The 17,224-nt window shown below is 38.9% G+C and overlaps 1 protein-coding gene across 2 annotated transcripts in view; it reads left to right on the top strand.

Moving 5' to 3' along the window:
• LOC110315735 (contactin-6) overlaps window positions 1-17,224 on the top strand; it is a 334,773-nt gene that overhangs the window by 254,657 nt on the left and 62,892 nt on the right. For both annotated transcript variants that reach the window (XM_021189718.2, XM_029534884.1), the window contains 2 exons: window positions 1,518-1,647; window positions 3,345-3,495. In XM_021189718.2, coding sequence (XP_021045377.1) covers window positions 1,518-1,647; window positions 3,345-3,495 — 281 coding nt within the window. The remainder of the gene's footprint in view (window positions 1-1,517; window positions 1,648-3,344; window positions 3,496-17,224) is intronic.

The raw sequence follows: 17,224 nt of genomic DNA on the forward strand, positions 1-17,224 counted from the left end.
AGCAAGAGCGAGAGTGCAAGAGAGAGAGAGAGAGAGAGAGAGAGAGAGAGAGAGAGAGAGAGAGAGAGAGAGAGAGAGAAGACATGAAGGTGGAAGGGGATGATGTTTGTGATGGATATAGAGGGAGATGGCATGAAGAACTAGAGGTGTGTCCAATAGAGACACTGTAGAAAGTTTAAAGTCCTCAAGGAGAATAATAACATATTCTAAACAGTAATACATTAAAAAGATTGCTTCATCCTCAACGCTAAATTTGATGTGTTCTACTGAGTCAGGTTTCATATTCTGCTTCTTTCTGAACATTGCTTTGTCCTCAAGATAATGTAGGCGAGAGATAGATGTTACCATTCCTTCAAATAGATGAGAGACTGTGTCTCAGAGAGGCTAAGACATTTGTTCAACAGAATGAAGCATCAACTAAAGGTAAAATTAGTTTTCAGAAGAGAACCTGTGGGTGGGAACCACATGAGAAGCATTTAGAGAAATGAAAACATTTCCCAAGGTTACAGAACAGTGAGTAGAATATGTAGCTTACTAACCTGTCTACTAGGAATGCAGAATCTTCGTTCACAGCACTGCACTGCTAAAGGAAATACAATAACTTGGTAAAAAAGTTATTTAAGAACTTATTGTAGAAAGTCCCTGCTTGATAAGAAAGGATATAAGGCTTAATACACACTTAAAATGCAAACAGGTTTCCTCTTATATATATCTCATGGGAAAATTTTCCCCTAGAAAATGCTCCAGATAATGTTGCCTTTTATTTGCCACATGTAGCCATAGACAGAGTCACACACGAAAAAATAATCTTTTATTTGGAAGCTAAAAACGATGTATTTGTGTGTGTGTGTGTGTATTTGTTTTTGTGGAGCTTTCTTCCAGGAAGCCTTTTGAGTATGTTCTCTTTATCTTTGTTTTCTTTAAGCCACTTATACTTAGAGATTGGTAGTAGATAGATCAAAATGTTTAGTTTAGGGTAGATTCATAATATTAACTACTTTACTCTGTGCACTCAGAATTGTATTTTGTTACCTGCAATGGGTCTTTGTAACAGATGATAGCTGCTGAGGCAGGGTGTCTTAGAGGTGACCAAACCTGCTGCTTCTCTAACTTAGAATTCAAGCAACACATTGTGAATTGGTCATATTCCAGAATGGTGGAATATGCTACATTATTTTGAATATCATACAACAGACAATTCCATATATTCCTCAAATAGAAGGTCAATTTATGTGGAAATAAGTTAACTTGGATACTTCTGGTCAAAAATTTGTTTTACAAACACACACACACACACACGCGCGCGCGCGCGCACACACACACACACACACACACACACACAAATACATCACATATGTATATATTCAGGTTCTTGAATTAAAGGGCCAAAACATTTTAGCTCTTTGTGATAAACGCAAATGTTGTTTATTAACATACTTTGTGCAAAAGAATTACATTAACAGTGAAACACCTTTTATATTAATGTAACACCTTTTGTGTGGCTATTCCTTTATTAGGAGAGAATTCAGATTGAAAATGGGACTCTTATCATCACCATGCTGAACATGTCAGACTCTGGGATCTACCAGTGTGCTGCAGAAAACAAATATCAGACAATTTATGCAAATGCAGAATTGAGAGTTTTAGGTGAGTCATTCATTTGTACCCAAAAAAGTTGTGAAATATCACTTTTACAAGATCTGAACCTGATATTTTCCTGTGAACTAGAAATTACTTTCCTTTAAAACAATGAGAAATATTTCATATAGCATTTTACACAAAACATTTTAGCCATAAGATGTTTTAGTTATTCTTCTGATTTGGCAATGCATTAATATCCATTAGATATTTCCAATTTAAAAGAGATTTAGCCAGCTAACTAGATTCTAGTGGGTGGTCTTGGAGTACAAACCAAATAGAATTCAATAAAAATCTTTTTAGCTACAAATATAAGCATGAGAACTAATTTCAACCTCACAGATATAAGAATGGCAAAGGACAGTTTATAGAGACTTAAGACATGGTGACCTACTTTATCTTCTGTAAGATGTGCACTGGATGTCAAGTAGGACATTTTAGCTAGGTCTTTACACTGCAAACCTTTCCTGAAAGATGTGTAGATGTGTATGTTCAATATGGCCTATTGTAGCTGTGGATGTCAAGTCCATTTTCAAGGCAGGAATAAAGTGAAATGATATCATGTCACACCTGTCTCTGTAATTAAGAATAATTTCTTAAGCTCCCATAGCAAACTCCCTTCATTTATTTATTAGAATTCTTATCACATTGCCATGAAAACAGAGAAAAACTTGGAACAAGTTTTTACAAGTGGCTTACAGTAGAAAGTTTGGAACACAGAGGAATTGGCACCTCATGAAATTCAAGCAAAGGTGTCTCCTTCAATAAATGAGCCTGGCATCTTTACCTATGAGCTGATTATTGATAGGAAGAATGGTAGGAAAGATGACAAAAGATAGAGAACAAATATAGGCTTTTGAATGTCAGGCATTTAACCGCTACCACCCCACTGAACGTTTATTATATACCAGGATCCAAGTTTAAAAAAATACTCAAATGAGAGTGAGAGTGATCCTTACCTTTTCTGAAATTTGCTTTATCTGAGAAAATAGCTCAATGTAAAAGGTGGCTATTCATACGGTCAAAAACTGACCGGTTGATATCCAAACACAAGGCAAGCCAAAGAAAACCTTAATTGAGGATACTCTTTTCAATCTGGGATCACAAAAGAAAGTTGCACAGGTCAAATGAAGACAGAGAAGCAATTCCTGAAAAACCAAGAATCCAGACAGCCTGACCTATGTTAAAACTAAGTTCATTCAAACTTTAGAAATTGAAATGAGATGCACACATCCACCTTTGAGGACTATGGAGGGTATAGGTGCTTCCCTGGCTTTTTGTTTATGCTTGCTGCAGTATTGTACATCCGACTTGGTAGGAACACAACTAAGACTGACAAATGGAAAGGTTTTAAATTTCACTTACATGATCTACTTCTGTAGACTACACAATTAGTTTCCTCCATTGAATTTGTGCAGAGTCACAAAGTACTTATGTGATTTGCTTCACTGATGTAACTCATGTATATACATATGTATTTATCTATGTATATGTATATGTTGTGTAAATGTATGTGTTTTGTGTATGTGTGTTTGTGTGTGTGTGCGCGCGTGCACGCGTATTTAAACTGGCCTTAAAACAACTTGAGCATATTGAAACTAATTCTTAACACAAATCTTAAGCTTTATTCAATATATTGGTTTAAACTTAATTTACTCAACATTAGTTAAGTGATTTAACAATTCAATTTTTGATTTTGGTTTTAGCCTCAGCTCCAGATTTCTCCAAAAATCCCATTAAAAAAATTTCAGTTGTTCAAGTTGGTGGTGATATTTCTATTGAATGCAAACCAAATGCTTTCCCCAAAGCATCGATTTCCTGGAAAAGAGGAACAGAGAACCTGAAGCAAAGTAAAAGGTAAAACACCTTATTTTATATACATGTTTAAAAAAAATTATAATCTGCCATCTCCTACACCCAGCTTCTTTTTTCAGTAATAAACTTCCTGTGGGGTACCCCAAGGTGCCAACAGTTTTCACACCCTACATATACACAAGGAGCTTTAAAGTTAAAGCCTGTTTGTATAATTCGGCTGCAACATTTTTATTGCATACACTTATAATAGAGGTATATTTTTAAACCCCTTTAAGACCTTTCTCTATATTCAGTTTGAAGGCTTTTTCCTGACCCAGCCTGCTGAGAAACCACTGAGAACATTACACAAAGGCAGGAGACACTCAGATGCACACACCTGGTACTGTGGTTTTTAAATAGTCACACAGGTGTTCACCCCATGACAAAATGAATTCACCACGTGAAAAAAAAATGTGGAGAGGTTCCTGTAGAGAAGCAAGTGAGGTTTCTTTGCAGAATGGATGTAGTTGAGAAATCTGAAGTCAGCACTTGAATGTTTTCTAGGACGCAGCAGCAGAACAGAAGAGTTATTATTTTTTGTCTACATATAATACACTATAATACACATAATACACATTACATGGTTATATATATTCTTATGTTTTCTTGTGTATAGAAAGGACAGCTTGGCCACAGCTGGCAGCTCTATTTGAATGATCCCTAAGTATGATTGAGTCTTGCTGTTATGAATGAATCATTATGCATATATGAGTTCATTGAGCTTTTCAACATCATATTAAACAATGACCCTCGTCTGGCAGGACAGGACACATGAAGAAAGAAGTAAAGTGCAATATGAATGACCTATAAACAGACAAGGGATGTATTATTGACAAATATCACTAGCATTATTTCGGCCAGGGATTACATGGGAGGTCACTGTAAGAATTAGAGACTGCTGTTGGCGTCTCCACTCAGGTACATATAGGGCAGAAAGGGTGAGTGAAATCAAATAGTTTCCTTTGCTGTCCACAGTTGGCCATTTTTAGGAGGTAACAGTGTGTACCCAGTTAAGGAATGTCAGTTGATGGGTGAGAATCATTGCTGAATGGGCTTTACTTAGAGCCCACTAGGCAGGGAAGGCAAAAAGCAGAGATCGAACACATGTCTGAAAAGTAGATTACTGTAGTTAAGGGAATTGTCACAGTTCAACTAAAATGGAGGGGCTTTTACCCAATAGGTTGGCCATGGCTGGCAAGCAATTGGCAGTTTTACACAAATGACCAGAAAGACTGGTATATGAGCTGTCACTACATATGAACAGTTACAACTTGATTTCAGTCATATGGAAACTAGTAAAAATGTCTGAAGCTAGGGAAACAAAATTCTGTAAGCTGGATGTGAGCACCTTGATTGGATGGAAGCAGTCCTAATATTGCTTTTGTGGCCAATGAAAAAAGAATAAAAGAGAAACAATAACAAATATTAGATATTGGCATTGGTCTGTCTGACTTTCATGGTTCTATGTGCTGTCTAGAGACATCTCCAGATATCTGATGAAGCATTTCAAAGGAAGTGTCCTAGTGCGTTTTTGTTTTTGTTTTGGTTTGTTTTGGGTTTTTATGATTAGTCTTGCCTTCGTAAAAAGTTTGTTTATATGTCTGGATTTAAGTCTTTCATTTATCTATTTATTTATTTACACTCCAGATTTTTTTCCCCTCCCAGTCCACCCTTTGACTAATCCACATACCATACCTCCTCCATCCCGCCCTGTCTCCATGACGATGTCCCCACCTCCACCCCACCAGACCTCTAAACTCCTTGGGGCCTCCAGTCTCTTAAGTGTTAGGTGCACCATCTCTGACTGAACCCAGACCCTGCAGTCCTCTGCTGTATATATATTGGGGGCCTCATATCAGCTGTTGTATGCTGCCTGTTTGGTGGTCCAGTGTCTGCGAGATCTCTGGCTTGGGTTCAGGTTAATTGAGACTGCTGGTCCTCCTACAGGGGGTCTGCCTTCTCCTCAGCTTCTTTCAACCTTCCCTATTTCAACCATGGGGGTCAGCAGCTCTGTCCATTGTTTGGGTGCAAATATCTGCATCTGACTCTTTCAGTTGCTTGCTGGGTCTTTCAGAGGGCGGTCATGATAGATCCCCGTTTGTGAGCACTCCATAGCCTCAGTAATATTGTCAGGCTTCCCCTTGAGCTGGATCCCACTTCTTTCGGGTCTGTTGATGGACCTTGTTTTCCTCAAGCTCCTCTCCATTTCCATCCCTGCAGTTCTTTCGGACAGGAACAATTATGGGTCAGAGTTTTAACTTTGGGATAGGAACCTCATCCCTCACCTGATGTCCTGTTTTTCTGCTGCAAGTAGGCTCTACCTGTTCCCTTTCCCTATTGTAGGGCATTTCATCTAGGATCCCTGCCTTTGAGTCCTGAGAGTCTCTCACCTCCAAGATCTCTAAAACATTCTGGAGGGTCCCCCCTAACCTCCTACCTCCTGAGGTTGCCTGTTTCCATTCTTTCTGCTGGCCCTCAGGGCTTCAGTTATTTTTTTCCCAACCAATACCAGATCAAGTTCCCCTCTCCCCCTCACCCCTGTCCCCTTTCTATCCCAGGTCACTCCATCCCTCTCTGCTTGTGGTTACTTTCTTCTCCTTACTAAGTGGGACTGAGGCATCCTCACTTGGCACTTGGGCCCTTCAGTTTGCTGACGTTTTGGAGTTCTGTGGACTGTATATTGTGTAAGCTGTACTTTCTTTCTTTCTTTCTTTCTTTCTTTCTTTCCTTCTTTTTCTGTCTTTCTTTCTTTCATTCATTTAATTTATTTATTTTGGCTGATATCCACTCATTAGTTAATACATACCACGCATGATCTTTTGGGTCTGAGTTACTTCCCTCAGGAGAATGTTTTCTAGTTCCATTCATTTGCCTGCAAAACTCAGGATGTCCTCATTCATAATAGCTGCGTAGTATTTCATTGTGGAAATGAACCACATCTGCTGTATCCATTCTTCTGTCCTGAGAAATCTCAGTTGTTTCCAGCTTCAGACAAATACGTCTGCTATGAACATAGTCACACTAACAGTGATATTCCCAAGAGTGGTATTGCTGGGTCTTCAGGTAGATCTATTTCCAATTTTCTGAGGAACCTCCAGATTGATTTCCAGTGTGATTGTACCAGTTTACAATCCCACCAGCAATGGAGGAGTATTTCTCTTTCTCCACATCCTCACTAACAGGTGTTTTCACCTTAGGTTTTGATCTTAGCCATCCTGATTGGTGTAAGGTGGAATCTCAGGGTTGTTTAGATTTGCTTTTCTCTGATCACTATGGACTTTGGATATTTTTTTTTTAGATGCTTCACATCCATTTGAGATTCCTCTGTTGTGAATTCTCCGTTTAGTTCTATACCCCATTTTTTTTTATTGGGTTCTTTGAATTTTTTGTTGGTTAGCTTCTTGTATTCTATACCTGTAGGGCAGGAAGAGATCCCAATGACCTTCCAGGACCTTAAAATGCCAAAGCACCAGGTGGGAGAGAAGACAGAAGCTCACCAGAGAAACTGCAAAAGTTGGAGGTGGTGCTCAAAGAAACCCAAAAAGCATAAGGAACATTTTGTTGTTGCTGTTGTTGTTTATCTTTCATTTGCCTAAGACAGAATCAGTCTCAGCCTTGTAGCAGTTACTAATGCTCATATCAGATTCAAGCCCTCCCGACTGTGATGAAAGGAAGGATTTCTGTGGCCTCTTAACCTACAAAGAGCCTTCCTAATAACATCGTCTGCTAGTTCAATGATTTCATTACACATTTTAACAATAAAAAGCAAACAAATTAAGTTTGGGATGTGCATTCTAAAAAGAAAAAAAATGAGGAAATAATTGAGCCCTAGCAGGATGTAGTAATTACAGGCATCTATGTCTACCTGGTATGATGAATACTGAAGTAATTTGTAAAGGGCACTGACCTGGCTCTATAGGATATCATATCTCTGCAGGCTTACTGCCCTGTCCCCTCATCTATTGCCTCTGACCTCACTGGTTTCATTAAGAGTGTGACTTCATGCTGCTTATTGGAAAATAGAGCATCACGCTGCCATTTGTGTTGGCTTAATGGTGTTTTATGTGGTCTTGTCATAGAGATTTTCAAACAAGTTGAAGATAAAAAAAAAAAAAAGAAGAAGAAAGTACTATAAAAAGAGAAAAGAGAAATAGTAGGGTAAAAGAGGGAAGAAAAAAGGAAAAGGTGAAGAAAATAAATTGTAAGAGAAGGGACCATTAGGACTAGTGGATTTTACTGTTTTCTCGTATAGCAAAGAAATTGAGTTACAATCCTGCAATGTTTTATTATGAGTGTATGTTTGAGATTTTTTTTTCTACCATAGGCCTCCTTATGTAAAATGAATTTAAAAGATATCATTTAAAAATTGCTTCTGATGCTCTCTTTAACTCATCAAGTGTAAGGTAGATCCTTCTTTGAACTAGCAGCCTCACCATGAGATGGGAACTGAACCATTGTTGGATAGAGGACAAATCCTAGCAAAATAATTGTATTTAACTGTAAAATGGTTATCATAATGGAAGATGACTTCATGAAAAGAAAACATTAAAGTTCTAAGCATTGTCACAGAAAAATTACTACATTAATCACAAATTACTACATCTAGAGCATAAAATTATAGGATTTATATGTCTTTGCCTATTTATGTATGTGTATGTAAGAGAGACAGAGGAGGGGGAAAGGGAGAGAAAGGGAGAGAGATAGAAGAGAGAGATTTTCAAGGCAACTGGAAAGACATTGTCCAAGAACCAACAACAGAATACTAGACATAAGGGATGCTCACAGATTATTTTTAAATTAGATTTTAAAAATCAGGTTTAATTATATAAGTAGACACACTGTTGAGTAGTCTGACTTAAAGAGGAATGACAGATTTTTCTAAATCATTTTCAAACTTGTTCAAGGCCACATCCTAAATTAAGACAGATTAACAGAATCCTCTTGCACATTCTTAATCTCATACCAAGTTGATCATTACATTTTAATAGAAATATATATATATATGAAAAATATATTTTAGGCTTTTCCCATATAACTGATAATAAATGACTCACTTGTACTAATAAATCAAATGAAAGAGAAGTATAAAATGTTTGATGTCTCCAGTGATTTTAAGTAGAAGTTTTTTAGTTCCTGACATTGGGAATAGGTGTGTGCAAAACAGATCTATTTATGTATGTATGTATTTATTTATTTATTTAGGGTTCTGGTGTAGAACTTCGATATGGCACTGTCTTGTTTGAAATTTCATTATCCCTAACTCCCATCGCCAGTAAAGTGTAACTACCTGAAGGTGGTTGAGCGAAATTTTAAAAAGCCCATTCAAAGTAATCAAACTGTATTGCCTACTTCCAAAAAGTGGTGACAATATATATGTTTGGACAATTTCTTTCCTCTTTCATGAATCAAGAGTTTCCATCTCAGATCCTGCAGGTGATGAAACTTAAACTTGGAACCACATTCTCTCCTTCTCTATCCAGGCAGTTTTACCAGTCTGGAGATAAAGGAGAATATTCTGAACCATCCCTTGTTTGAAGTAATGTTGACAAGTGTTTCAATCCATAAATCCATTATCTCAGACCAAGCATCAGTTCTTCATATAGGTAGCATGTTTCTTATCAGCTTACATAGCAGCACCATAGTCTTGGCTACTTCGAGACTTCTGTCTCAATTCTAAGAGTTATGAAGGCAGAAAAACCTCTCTCCCTTTGAACATGGGCTACACAATGTCTGTCTCATTCTCTTTAGTGATACCACAGAATTAGTAACAATGCATAAATTGGACAGAAGTCAAAGCACTTGACATTGAAGTTAAACCTTCTCATCACTCTCTATGACCCTGAAAGATGGGAGAAAACACCAGGCTAGCGTTAACTTCCTTTAAGCCGCTGTATTAATTAATTATTGATTATTATGTCCGCATAAATAGTGCCTGTGTGTTGATTATGTGGTCAATATCAACAGAAATGAGTGCTCCTCTAGTTAACATAGTAAGTTCTTTGTTGACTGCAGGTTCATGTATGTCTTAGTGATTTACTCAGGTGTGCAAATTCCTAAGCTAAACAGGATGATTTCTAAGAATCATCAGTCAACTCAGGTGGGAGGATTCAAAGTTTAAGGAGAAAAGTATCATTAAAAAGAAAACCCGAGAAGACATTGAACCTCATTTGTTTCCTCAACCTGACAGTCTGAACACTCAACACAAGCTAGAACATAACACATTGAGTACATATTTTTTATTTCCTGTAATAAATACTTCCTTTATTTTTCTTTTCTTTTTTTTTTCTGGATGCACATTATATCAGCTACTTTTCTTTTATTGGGGGGAGGAGGTAACATTTTTCTTTATGAGTTTCACATCATGGACCCTTGTCCTGCTCATTGCTCTACCCCTCATATAAACCTTTGCCCTTGTAGCCTCCCTCACAAAATAAAACACACACACAGACACACACACACACACACACACACACACACACACACACACACACGCATGCACTAACAACAGCAAGAACAATAAAAACAAAGCTATAGTGTGACACAATGTATTTTTTACAGTCTATCTCTCTGTCAAACCATTTTCACTTGCAAATATTTTTTCCAGTGAGCCAGTGGTTTGGTTGGAGACCTCTGACTTCTGCAACACCATCAATATTGGTTCTTCACTGGGACTCTGCCTCTTATCCTGTTGTTGCCCGGTGTCATGGAGATCCTAAAGCTTTGGAACAGCAGGACATGCTCTCTCGTATGCTCCAATCATTCGCAGATTATACAGATTTGGGGGTGGGCCAGTTCAGAGCCCTGGATCCAGGCTGTGCCTGGGTCTTTCCTGAGCTCCTCAGCCTGCCTGCTCTCCATTATCTGCACTAGGGTGAAGTCTCCACCACTGCTCAGCTTATGCCAACCAATGCCACCATTTATTAGCAGGACTCAGGGGCAGGTTTCCCTGCTCTCATGCCCATACGCTGACTGATGCCAACCACACCTCCAAAGCCAGATCCACTATGCTGTCCAGTCAAGGTTCACGGGGCCCATTCACCCAAGTGCTGCAGCTTCTGTGGGGCAGGGCCAACTTCCCTGCTCGTGCTTTCACACCCTTGGGTCAGGCTCATCAGTGCCTTTGTCATCGATGCTAGCTCCACTGTGTTGTCTAAGTGAGGTGCAGAGCTAACCATCCTGAGTGCTACAGCCACTGAATGGACAGGGCTAGTTCTCCCACTCCCATGCTCACAGTACCTGCTCTCCTGATCACTGCAGGCTTCCAGCCCTTAGGGATAGGGCATCCCCCTCACACCCACACCACTTCATGCCTGACAACTGGTCAGCTTACCTCTCCTGTGCTCTCACCCTCAGGGAATGATCCACCTGTGTCCCTTCCACCAGGACCAGCACTACTGTACTGCCCAGTGGAGGTGCAGGACCTGCTCATCCCAGTGCTGCCATTATTGGAAGATGGGGCTAGCTCTCTAGAACACCACATCCCAGTGAGGATCAGAGCCAGTTATGCTCAGATCCTGGACATCCTTGTGGTCCCTCGTGGCTGTCCTGACCAGGGACATCGCCGTATTCTCTAATGGTCCCCTGAAGCACTGACATCATCACCATTCCAGAGGGCAGGTCTGTTAGTGGCATAGTAGCCTGCCTCTGTGTGTCTTCCTTCTCCCACGCTGCACTGTCTAGATTTGATTTGATTTGGGTTTTATGATTATCAGGCATAAGACAGCTTTGGCTACCATACTCAGTATCAAGCTAGGACGAGCAAAGAGCTGCCAACTGCTCTGCCCCTTTCTGATACAAGAATACCACTACCACCAAGGAATCTCTTTGCCCATTGCTGGGTGGCAGGGGAGATTAATTTTCTTTTATAATGACAAAACATCATGGCCGAAAGTCACTGAGGGAATAGTATATTTGGACTTACAGTTCCAGAAGAAAATTCCAAAATGATGGGCAAGGCCTGTCATCAGAGGCAGTGGCAAAAGCTGAGAGATCACATCTTCAGTCTCACTCAGGAAGCAGAGAGAGAGACCTGGAAATTTGTCAAGGCCATTTAATTTTAAAGGTTGCCCATGATGACATACATATTAGTAGGCTTCCAATTCCTGAAGTTCAATTACCTACTTCTAAATATAACCACCATCTGAAATAATTAAAGATCTGAGTCTATATTTCTCCTTCACCCTACCATCTGCAATCTAACTGAAACTTTGAACATCAATAAAACCATAGTGTGCTCATTTGCTACTTCTTTCACAAATTTTACAAATATTCACTCAACATCTATTATATTTCAATTACTACACTGTATCCTGGGGCTAAAGTGCTAAACTAGGTAGCTCCAGGTATATAACCTTCTCTTCCTCTCTTTTTTTAAATTGCTTCCTCTTACAGTTATTTGGAGTCAAAGACTGTTGGTTCAGGCCTCAATTTTACTTCTCATTTAGTTGATAGCTTTTAGCAAATCCTCCCTTTTTTCTGGTTCTCAGTTGAACCGTTTTGGAGAAAATAGTGCTTGTCTCTCCCAGAAGGGGGTCTGAGCTACAAATGTCAATGCCTATGCAGAAAGATAGGAAGTCTCCATGAGCTCTAAGACCTCGGTAAGCAGGTCTGTCAGTCATCTGACCTCTGGGCAGTTCCATTGATGCCTGTGTACAGTTACAGATATGAGAGCAACTAGAACCTCACTTTGCGAGGTCAAGGTGAAAGCTGATGCAGCTCCTATCTTCAAGGCATTCTCAGGTCACTGAGGGAATTAATCTCACATCTGCTGAGTTTGATTAATCACCCCTTTTCCTCTTAGATCTACTTAGCCAGTGACCTGACAGAAATCAAAAGCCCTAAGTACATCCTCTTATGCCTAGTCAGTTCTGGCTACCTATTCAGGGATCATGTCCTGAATTTAATGAGAGATGTTAACCTGCTGAACAGACAGCTCAACAGTGTGCTCTCACAAGCAACATTAAACACTGTGCATGATCATCTAACCATTAGTGGTAGTGACCATAGGACCTACTAACCAAACCACAAAAAAAAAAAAAAAAAAAAAAAAAACCCAAAGAGAAACAGAACATTAATTTTGTCCTATTATTGGAAGAAGCTCTATGGAATCCATACGTAATTCAGTGAATTTCTAAGTTACTACCAACGATACAAAAATGAAATAAAATATGCCTGCAGCCAGAGAAATGTTCAATAATTATAAAAATATTCACTATATATATCTCAAAACAAACACATTTTCCATATAATGGTAGAGGACTAGGGATCAATATTTTAACAGAGTACACATTACACTGCTGTCATCTTCCCCCAGGTAATTTAAAGATTCTATGTAAAGAAACTTCAGCATCTCCAGTCAAGTTCCCTGGAAAGGAGAAACTCTGTCCCAGGATGGAGGCACCAAATTTATAATAGACCTACTCTATCTCCATCTTGCTACAACAGCACCAAGACTTCTTTTCTGGGCAAAGCACTGAATTGTGGGAAAGGATTAAGGGAAGGATACAAAGATGTCAGAAAATAGAGGAAGGAGAAAGTTGCAGAAGAGGAGGAAACGAGAAAGGGGACATGGGAGGGCATTATTTGTGACACCCACTCTCTACTATTGAGCAAATCATTGGTCTATCTGTTCTCCAAAGGAAAAAAGCATGGTGCATAACAAACACACACACATGTACCTATACACACACACACACACACAAAGAGGTGGAAAGAGAAAGAGAGAGAGTGACAGAGACAGAGAGAGATAGACAGAGAGGCAGAGAGAGAGAGAGAGAGAGAGAGAGAGAGAGAGAGAGAGAGAGAGAGAGAGAGAGAGAGCTAGGGAAGCAGAGTGAGTTTGAATTTACTCTTCTCTTGAGTAAATTACCTGGAAAAAGCAGTTATTTTGTTTAGAGTCAAGGTCTCATTCATATACCATTGCTTTTCCCCCCTAGAACCTTTGAGTAGCTATTTAACTTGTATGGCATCAGGCAGCAATAATCTGGCTACATAGATGTAAGTGAGTCATTTTTTTGATTCTCACTGCTAGATGCTTCTCTATATTTTACAGTAACTACCTTCTGAGTGATTATTATATATGTTCTTCTCTTGCCTTTTCTCCCAAGTGCTAGCTTAATAATAAAACAACCCTTCCATATACACGTTTCCTTGCTGCTTTAATGATCATTCAGCAAGAGCTGAGAAATAAAAAATAAAAAGGCCATTCTATGTCTTCTCGATACTTGCAGAACCTCCTAATAGAAGAAGCAAATAAACCTAATTTTAGTTTGTATGACCAACTACTTAATGTAATAGTGTTTAGTCCATCAGGTAGTATGGGTATCAAGTAGGCAAATGAACCAGATGTTCCCATGTTTAAGACAGAGTGGCAGTCTGCATAATTCCAAGCTTATTACAACCTCCCTCCGGTGCTGCCTCTTTGTAATAAAATTTTAAATTGTTCGTCCTCAGCTCCTGAGAGCCTTGTTAAGGTGAGCCTTTCCAAGGGAATACATGTCGAATATGTCAAGAGCCATCTGATACTCTCGCCTTTGTCACAGAACAATGTAATAAGCTAAAATCTTCTGTGTGCCCCTGTCCATCTTGCACCCTGTCCTCACTTCTGTTTTCCGATCTTCATTACTTTATTCCTCCTGGCCTCCACCTGTCTAGGTTTCTCACCATTTTATACTATGCATGCAGAAGCACCTGCCTGCTATTGTCTAAAAGTAGCTTTCATTTATAAAAGATATAGAGCCTAGGGCTGGAGAGCTGTCTTCCTGAGTAAATTCCTTGCCGCTCAAGTCTAAGGGTACCAGTTACCATGCTTAGTATCAATCTACAAAGCTAACAATGTCAGGGTGAATCTGCAACACTATGTTGGGTATGGGAGACGAGACAGGTGAATACCAGTAGTGCCTATCTAAAACAGAGAGCTCCAGGTTCAGTAACAGAATCATTATTTAAAAAGACTAAAGTGGAAAACAATGGAGAAATACACAAATAGTAGAGCTCTGACCTGTCCACGTGCATATACTGCTGACACAAGTATGTGCACACATGGTCACAACACTCCACACATCGAGATGCACACATAATCACCTGCACACACATACAGAAAGAGGAGAGATGGTGGGGGAAGAAGAGGGGATTGCATTTAAACCCAGCCTACAAATAAATAATTGTATGGTTTCATATTACTATCTTCTGGACCTCTGGATCTCTATTTGAAATGTTTTCCTCTTGCTTTTAAACCAAGGGGAAACTTTGAGAAGTAAGTTCTACCAAATACATCACATCTTCTGAAAGCTTAAATAGAATTTTTCAGGAGCATATCCTTGAGCTTCACTGTGAAGATTCTGTGAACTCCAAGGCTGTATCAGGAAGTTTTGAATTTGGTTGTGCACACTAAGAACCTTATGAAAAATGCAGATCCAGAGATGTACGCAAAATTTTGATCCTGAAGCTATGAAATAGGATAGAGGAGCCTGCAATTTGATACCTTCCTTAGTCAACAGACATCAGAATAAACTGAGGCTAGATGGATAATAAATGCTCATTCTCTAATAAAAGACAATCTTCTTTCATGTGAGCTCCTTTCTCCCACGCACTGAAAACCCAGGGCTTCTGCCTTCACTGTTGGACTGTTGTGAAGACACAAGCCCCCTGTTGCCATGCCTTGTGAAAATACAACTTGAGTTGGCCTTAGTATGATGTCAACTTACTATTAGTGTTCATTTTTAAGTGATATTTATATCTCCAAAATTCACATCAATATTCTTCAGCCATATTTTATAGACAGAAAAGGTCAATTATTTGTATAATGTATACAAATGACCTTTTGTTATTGGATTAGCTCTTTTTTTTAAGTGACTGCTGGATATGTTTGAAGTATAAAATTCTTCAAAGGAAAATGTTTTTGTCTTAATTCTGAGAGAAAGTAAGAATAAATGCAAAGACGATTGCAATGTATTATGGTATCGTTGGAGAAATAACACCAAGAAGCCAGTTGTAGAAATCATCTGCACTACTGTGCTCAAGATGAGAAGTGAAGCTGTCACATAAATTTGTTACACTCTCATTAAAATTTTCAGATTTCCTTTTGGTTTTGACACTGTCACTTTAAATTTTCCAAATGATTTTATGTAAGAACACTGTCCTGAAATACTCTTGAAAATCAATCTGCCTAATGTCCTAGAGGGAGAACCAGTGTCCTTTTCGGTTGCTTTCCCACTTCTCACATACTTGTGGTCCAAAGTAGGTGTGAAAATCACCAAGATATCCCAGTATTAGAACTTGACATCTAAGGATGTTAAACATTTCTTCAGGTGCTTCTCAGCCATTCAAGTTTCTGCAGTTGAGAATTCTCTGTTTAGCTCTGTTCCCCATTTTTTAAATAGGATTATTTGGTTCTCTGGATGGCTCTGGCCGCATACGTGGTAGAGGATGGCCTTGTTGGACATCAGAGGGAGGAGAGGCTCTTGGGCTTGAGGTTGTTCGATGTCCCAGTGTAGGGGAATGCCAGGCAGAAAGATTGGTGTGGGTGGGTAGGTAGGGGAGCACACTCATAAAGGCAGGGGGCAGAAGGGAGTGATAGAGGGGTTTCTGAAGGGGAGACCTGGAAAGGGAAAAACATTTGAAATGTAAATAAAGAAAATATCCAATAAAAAGGAACTTGATATCTACTGACATAGAGTATAGATCTATAAACTTATTGCACATAATTATTTATCAGTTTATTTATTTATTTATGAGCACAGTAGCAAATCAATCTGATCAACATTGTGTAACATCCTGAGAATGGTGTCTAGCGTCAGGGTAAATAGGACCACAATTCCCATACAATGGGCCAAATTCACCAATTGGTTTGAAGACAGAGAATGCCATTAATTATTTAGTCTCAGCAATTCAGAAAGCCATAAAAGGTAAAGGTAACGGATGTGTCACTTGAAGGGTGGATAGAACTTTTCTTCATGTAGAAGTATTGGGATGGGGATGTTTATTATGTGAACAACTTAACTTGTAGCTTTCAAGTGACTCTGACATTTGAAGTAGTTATACTGTATCTCCCAGTTCCAATATTGACTTTCCTTCCTTATGATAAGATGCCTCTCCCCAAGGATCCTATATTTACAAGAAAGGGGACTAAAATTATTTCACGAGTCATCCAACAGCTGAGTGATGACTTAAAGGATGTTCAGTTATCCTTAATAATATATATTTTCTGCCTACCTCTGATTAAATTAACCAATGCATCCAAAAATCTATCCTTCACACACTTGACCCTGACTTTCATCACACAAGAATGATGATAATGGGAATTGCATCTGCTTATACCATCCCATCCTGGAAAAATAATGTGCCAAAATTTTAGATATATCATTTTATGCGATTTTCACAATATGTCTAGGACAGGTATTTATTTATAGTATTTATCTTTTGGATAAATAACCTTAAGCCTTATCAAAGTTAAACATCATGATCCCTGCCAGTCATGCAACCAATACGCCATGGAAAGGCATTCCGCTCTAGGAAGCCTTAACTCCAGGGCTGAATATAATTGTAACAGCACGTCATAGAATTTTAATTAGATTTCTGATGACTTATAGTACCTACTTGTTGAACTACAGGTGACCTCAATACAATATACATTGTGTTGTTGTTTTTCAGTGCTAAATTAAAAACTCCTCTTACACCAGTTTCTCTCTCTCTCTCTCTCTCTCTCTCTCTCTCTCTCTCTCTCTCTCTCTCT

This window comes from Mus pahari, chromosome 2 (genome assembly GCF_900095145.1).
Source record: "Mus pahari chromosome 2, PAHARI_EIJ_v1.1, whole genome shotgun sequence".
Lineage (NCBI taxonomy): Eukaryota > Metazoa > Chordata > Mammalia > Rodentia > Muridae > Mus > Mus pahari.